The 6,118-nt window shown below is 47.1% G+C and overlaps 1 protein-coding gene across 1 annotated transcript; it reads right to left on the bottom strand.

Moving 5' to 3' along the window:
- Positions 1 to 2,477: 2,477 nt before the first annotated feature.
- LOC125534393 (em protein CS41) lies at positions 2,478 to 3,212 on the bottom strand. The gene is made up of 2 exons (XM_048697643.1): positions 3,011 to 3,212; positions 2,478 to 2,936 (listed from the first exon to the last, which is right to left on the bottom strand). The coding sequence occupies exons 1-2, from the start codon at positions 3,129 to 3,131 to the stop codon at positions 2,773 to 2,775; spliced, it is 285 nt and encodes a 94-aa protein (XP_048553600.1). The 5' UTR covers positions 3,132 to 3,212; the 3' UTR covers positions 2,478 to 2,772.
- Between the last annotated feature and the right edge of the window lie 2,906 nt (positions 3,213 to 6,118).

Raw genomic sequence — 6,118 nt, 5'->3', positions numbered from 1 at the left:
CCTCTTATATACCTCAGCTCCCCAACTCCTTTTGCGTAGCCGAGCGAGGTGGGACTAATCAAGAACGTCAACAGTCAAAACGGTGCATTGTTACGGCTACACGCTTCAGAAAATAGCCCACGTAAGTTTTGGCCTTGCACCATTTTACTAAGGGCCCTTGCACTCATTGCATGCACGTGGTTGCCTAGGCCCTAGGCCCATATACCTGTCGTGTAGCGCAAGTGGCTCAAAAAAGAAAGTGGCACTGTGGAAGGGCACTGTGAAAGTGGCGCTGGCTGCCTAGTTTCGGGTTGTGTGTTCACAGGTTCAGTTTAATCGGTTTTTGTTCAGCTAACCGATACAGAAACCGGACCTACCGAATTGAGTTCGGTTAGTGGATGTAGAAACCGATTTTTTCTGTGCTAATGTAAAAAACCGGAAATTCGGTTTATTCGGTTTCGGTATCGGTTCGGTCTTCGGTTCAACGGTTTTTATGCCCATCCTTAATCACATCATTGCCCCGATCCAATCACTCTGAGGTATCATATTACTATTCCCGACAATTTCAAGCAAAGTTTCGTGCTATGAGGAGAATCAGTTTGATAGAAGTAGTTGACCAAGAAGAAATTCTAGAAGGCGAGAAAAATTTCATGTTAAATATTTGTTTCTTTTGGTGATCATATCAATCACTTCATTGAAAAAGGACTTAAAAAACTCATGGTGTGTAGAGATTTATTCGAATTTACTGTGCATGTGATTTTTGCAACAGCTAAAAGAAGCTTTTCAAACTTGAAATTATTGAAGGACCATTTGGCATAAACAATGACCCAATAGAGCTTAAATGGTTAGGCAACATTATGCATGCGAAAGAAGGATGAGATTGACATCGACACAATCATAAGTGACTTTGTATCAAAGAATGTTACAACAAATTTTTTAAGATAATAATGTGTATAAGTTATTATATAAACACGGATTTTGGATGTAGTTGTATTTATTAGAAACATTTCGTGTAGAATTAAATTAATTATTATTGTTGTGATGATTATATTAAAGGCCCCGAATGTTACTTTCGCCCCGGGCCCCCAAAATCTCAGGACCGGCCCTAATGCTTTGTCTCCTTTTTAATTGCTTTGCCACATCATATTTTTGCCTATGTGACACTCTTAGCACCTGTATATCATGGAGCACTGGGAAAGGCCGTAGAAGCTAACTGGGACACTAAAGTACACATGATCACTATACACATAATCACCTACTACATGCGTGCTCACGTCAAGATCCGAGTACGACGACGGCGGTGGCTGAAGATTATGCTCGTTTTGTTTCTTGCAATTTCTCCTGGTGTGATATCTCTTTGAATTTCTCCTCAGATCTGCTATGTATGGACTACATTGCGGGCCGCCCTGCCATTCGTGCTCCTGGATTATCCGGACACAGTTTCATGACGTCGCACGCCGACAGTAGAGTTCTCTGGGGCACGGCATACTAGGGCCTTTGCCCATCGGCAACTAGCCCCTAGCTTGCCCCCTCTATGGAAAGCCCCCGTCCTATTAAAGAGTAAGATTTTTGTTTGGCAACTTCTATGAAGTCATGTCCTCTCGGGGATAGAGGTACTTAAGCGGCACGGATCTGAGGACGGTATATGCCCTCTCTGTGCAGTACCGGAGACTAGGAACCATATTCTCTTCTCTTGTACGGCAGCGAGAGTATTATGGACTTTCGTCCGCGAGGTGTTGGGGCCTGACTGGGAGGTCCTAAATCTCGCGGAGTTCCTTCAGCTTCGAGCTATACAGCCAGCATGACACCACCGTCTATTTTGGCTTATTTTGCGGCAATGTCATGGACTCTTTGGACGATTAGGAATAAGATGGTGATTGAGAAGGTTTTCTCGAAGAAGGCATCTGACTCCCTCTTCAAATTCCTTGCTTTCATGTAGCACTGGCACCCGCTCTCGAGGCAACGTGATCGTGATCGCCTCGGCTTGATAATGGATGCGCTTTTGGCCTCGGCGTGTCAGCACCCGCTCTCGAGGTAGCGTGATCGTGATCGCCTTGGCTTGATAATGGATGCGCTTTTGGCCTCGGCGTGTCGGCTGGCGTCCTTGTAGGGCCGCTCAGTGGTAGCCATTAGGTGGTGTTTTTTTATATTCTTTTATGCTTTCTTGGGCTTATTTGTGCTGTGGCCCGGCCGTTTTCTGTTGGACGTTGTTCAAACTTGAATCGTGTGGACCGTTGTTTTATTTATAAAGCGGAGCGAAAGCCTATTTCGAGAGAAGAATGTATGTTGTAATATGCTGATATTATATTGATATAAATATAGTACTTCTCAAAAAAAAAAGCGTCAGAAATTGTAGTACCACCGGTTATCTTGATGCTCGAGGGTTAGATCCCGAACGGGATTCACTTGGCGTTCATCTCGCTGAGTTCGTAGGTTTAGGATTTCTTGGGGAATGGGAACTATTTATACCATATACCATGTACATTGCTGAGCGAACATTGCACACAGACGGAGTTTCAGATTCATAACAAACAAACAGACGCACTACATTACAGAGAGCAGCATAGCTTGGCCACAACTTACAACGACAACCAGCTAGTAGAAGCTAGCTGGGACACTAAAGCACACACGATCACTGGACACATGATCACCTACTACATGCGTTCTCACGTCAAGATCCGAGTACCTGACGACCTACATTATTCAGTACCTGGGACACGCTAAACGGACAACATCCAAACACGGGCGAGCAGTCAGTTGCTTTGCTAAGCTAGGAGGCACTGAACTGAACATCTAGGACTTGGTCTTGAACTTGGACTCGTCGATGTCGATGCCCTCCCTGGCGGCGCGCTCGCCGCCGGACTCGTCGTTGGTGCTCAGCCCGCCCTTGCGCCCCATCTCACTGTACCCCTCCTCCCCCATCTGCTCCTTGCGAGTCTGCCCGCCACGGCTGCGCCCTGCAGCAATGCGCGCTTGTTACAACAATGCCTGTTCAGTATGTATGTAGCATTGGCATATCTTAAGTACGTACCTTCGGCGAGTTTCTCCTGCGCCTCGTAGCTCTTCCCGCCGGTGCCTCCGGGGATGACGGTCTGCCCCTCGCGGGCCAAGCTGTCCAGCTCCGACCTCCCCTTCTCCTGACCGGACGCCATTGCTGACAGGTGCTCGACCGCTAAGGTTCCTGAAACGGACGTGTGCGTGTGATGTATGGAACTGCTGATGCTCGAGCCAATGATGGTGGCAAGGACGAGTCATACGCCGCGTTTTTATAGCTGGAGGGGCGCGGTGCGTCGTGAAGCACGGAGGCGGCACGTGTGCGGCGACGCGGACGGTCGTCGGCCTGCTCGTTGTCCCTGCTGTCGCGCCACGTGTCCGGCAAGGGCCTGGAAGACAGCACGTAATGGGCGTGCCCTCGCAGGCATGGAGTTATCCGAGAAAGGGGAGGTGCCGAGAAGCTCAAGACTCTGCTGGCATGCATGCGTTGTCGACGCGTGTGCGTTTGTATCCAGCATTTGGCGGCCGGGCTCGGTCGGAAGCTGGCCGTGAAACGACCGTCATGCCATTTGTTCGTATGGTTTGCTCACAACGTAGTCGAGCTTGTACTTTCTATCTACATTTTTTTGCGGGAAACTTTTTTATCTAATATTTATATTTCTATTCTACGTGTTTGCTATTTCGTTTAATCTTTTGTAAGGACACATGTGTCCGGTCGTAGATTGTTTCACGATTCGCTAAATCGTTGGATTCCACACGGGACCATACCTAGTTTTATTGGTACCAAGTTTCAGAAGATGAAACCTGATGAAGTTTTAAAACTTATCAAAACGTATGCAAAAGTTATTTTATTTCAAAGCCTTGATCACAAGGAACATGAATAACGAGATTTAATTTAGACATTTGATTCGAAGATATCTCTTCTATTTTTAAAAAATACGTAATGTTCCCATTTCGCATGTCCTTTGTCTGCCCCTCTCCTCTTGCTCATCCCTCCCATGCTAACGCTTAAACTAATCACACAACTATCCTGCAAACTGCTGCCTCAAAGCCCAAACCGCTTCATTAACATGACCTTCCTCGACTCCCAGCTCCCAAACCCCAAATCACTTCCCCTTTGCCCAACCGCCGCATATGTAGAAGGCTAAGCTGCACTATCGGATCATCACTGTTCACACGCGCGCACATGCGGATGGGGCTCATCCTTCGAGAAAGCGCTACAGCCGATGTGTTGTTGTTCACCTGGAAGGTGCTTGTCAAACCAGTATGCGATGTGTAGATCACATAGCGCCGCCGACACACCCTGATGACCGAGACACTGGCAGCCATCACCCCTCCTCGATGCCTGTCACACTCCGGGGTGGATTGGAGGAGAAAATCAAGCAAAGAGGCTAGGATTTCGAGGGAAATTGGGAATCGAAACACTCTATTAAAGAGGAACCTCTCCTTTACATTGTACTGTAGCTATAGCTACAACATTAGGTTGTAGGGGAATCTTATGGTCACAACTTCTTATAGGAGACAGTCCCTCGGGTTATGCAAACACCTTAGGATATTGTTGTAGTAGTTATTCTATTGCGGGAGGGGTTACATGTGTTTACTCCTTGGTAACAGTGACATCCCTGATCGGATAAATAGCATATCCAATAGCTCCAGTTGTTAGCATAGAAGCTGATTTTGAACTGTAAATTTCTGTGGCTGCAGAAAATGAGTTACAAGCAGAGATAGTAGTTTGATGGGTACCATTCTTCCTCATCAGTATTTGATTGTTTTCATAATCAAAAGACATAGGGTTGTGCTTTGCTAGCAGATCACACCCAATTACCATGTCATACTATGACAAATTAAGAATCCTACAAGAATGTTCGAACTCTTCTTTACCCATGTGAAATATAGTAGTAGGAAAATATTAGCCACGCCACAAAATACCTCCACTATCACAACTATAGACTAATCTTTCAGTATAGGACAATTTGTAGTCAAAGCAAATTTCAGACTTAAATGTAGAATTAGTTCCGGAATCCACTAAAGCAAGAGCTTGTTTGCCTCCAACCTGTACTAATACAAACAAAGTGCTCACTCTAGTAGTGCTAATGGCTTGCAAAGAAATTTGCATGCAATTTTCATCAGGATTTGGTTGCTCCGACTGTTGGAGAATGTAATACTAATTCAAATTTTTCCTACGTGTCACCAAGATCAATCTAGGAGATGCTAGCAACGAGAGAGAGAGGGAGAGAGAGAGAAAGGGGGTGCATCTTCATACCCTTGAAGATCGCTAAGTGAAAGCGTTACAAAAACATGGTTGATGGAGTCGTACTCGCGGTGATTCAAGTCGCGGAAGATCCGATCAAGCGCCGAACGGACGGCGCCTCCGCGTTCAACACACGTACAGCCTGGGGACGTCTCCTCCTTCTTGATCCAGTAAGGGGAGAGGAGAAGTTGAGGGAGAGCTCCGGCAGCACGACGGCGTGGTGGTGGAGCTTGCAGTTCTCCGGCAGGGCTTCGCCAAGCACTACGGAGGAGGAGGAGGTGTTGGAGAGGGGGAGGGTTGCGCCAGGGGAAGGGTGCGGCTGCCCTCCCACCCCCTCTATTTATAGGATGAAGGGAGAGGGGGCGGCCCCTTTAGATCCCATCTAGAGGGGGGCGGCCAAGGGGGGAACTTGCCCCCCAAGTTTGGTGGGAGGCGCCTTGGGCCCTTGGGGGCTCACCGGCCCACTAGGGGCTGGTTCCCACCCTTGTTCAGCCCACTTGGCCCATCGGGGAAGGTGGCCTGATACGTCTTCAATGTATCTATAATTTTTAATTGTTCCATGCTATTATATTATCTGTTTTGGATGTTTAATGAGCTTTAATATGCACTTTTGTATTTTTTTTGGACTAACCTATTAACCGAAGGCCCAGCACAAATTGTTGTTTTTTGTCTATTTCAGTGTTTCGCAGAAAAGGAATATCAAACGTAATCCAAATGGAATGAAACCTTCGTGATGATCTTTTTTGGAACAAACGCAATCCAGAAGACTTGGAGTGAAGGTCAAGGAACCCACGAGGCGGCCATGAGGCAGGAGGGCGCGCCCAGCGGGGTAGGCGCGCCCTGATAACCCACAAGTGTAGGGGATCGCAACAGATTTCGATAAGTAAGAGTGTC

Source organism: Triticum urartu, chromosome 1 (genome assembly GCF_003073215.2).
Source record: "Triticum urartu cultivar G1812 chromosome 1, Tu2.1, whole genome shotgun sequence".
Classification (NCBI taxonomy): Eukaryota; Viridiplantae; Streptophyta; class Magnoliopsida; order Poales; family Poaceae; genus Triticum; species Triticum urartu.
Note: the sequence above shows the minus strand (reverse complement) of the source record. Positions and strands in the feature narration are given on the sequence as shown.

Bases quoted from the DNA above. Each gene is read 5' to 3' on its own strand.
- LOC125534393 (XM_048697643.1), bottom strand. From the start codon at position 3,131: ATGGCGTCCGGTCAGGAGAAGGGGAGGTCGGAGCTGGACAGCTTGGCC. The intron at 2,937-3,010 runs GTACGTACTTAA...GCATTGCTGCAG, and splicing joins GCAGGAGAAACTCGCCGAAG to GGCGCAGCCGTGGCGGGCAG.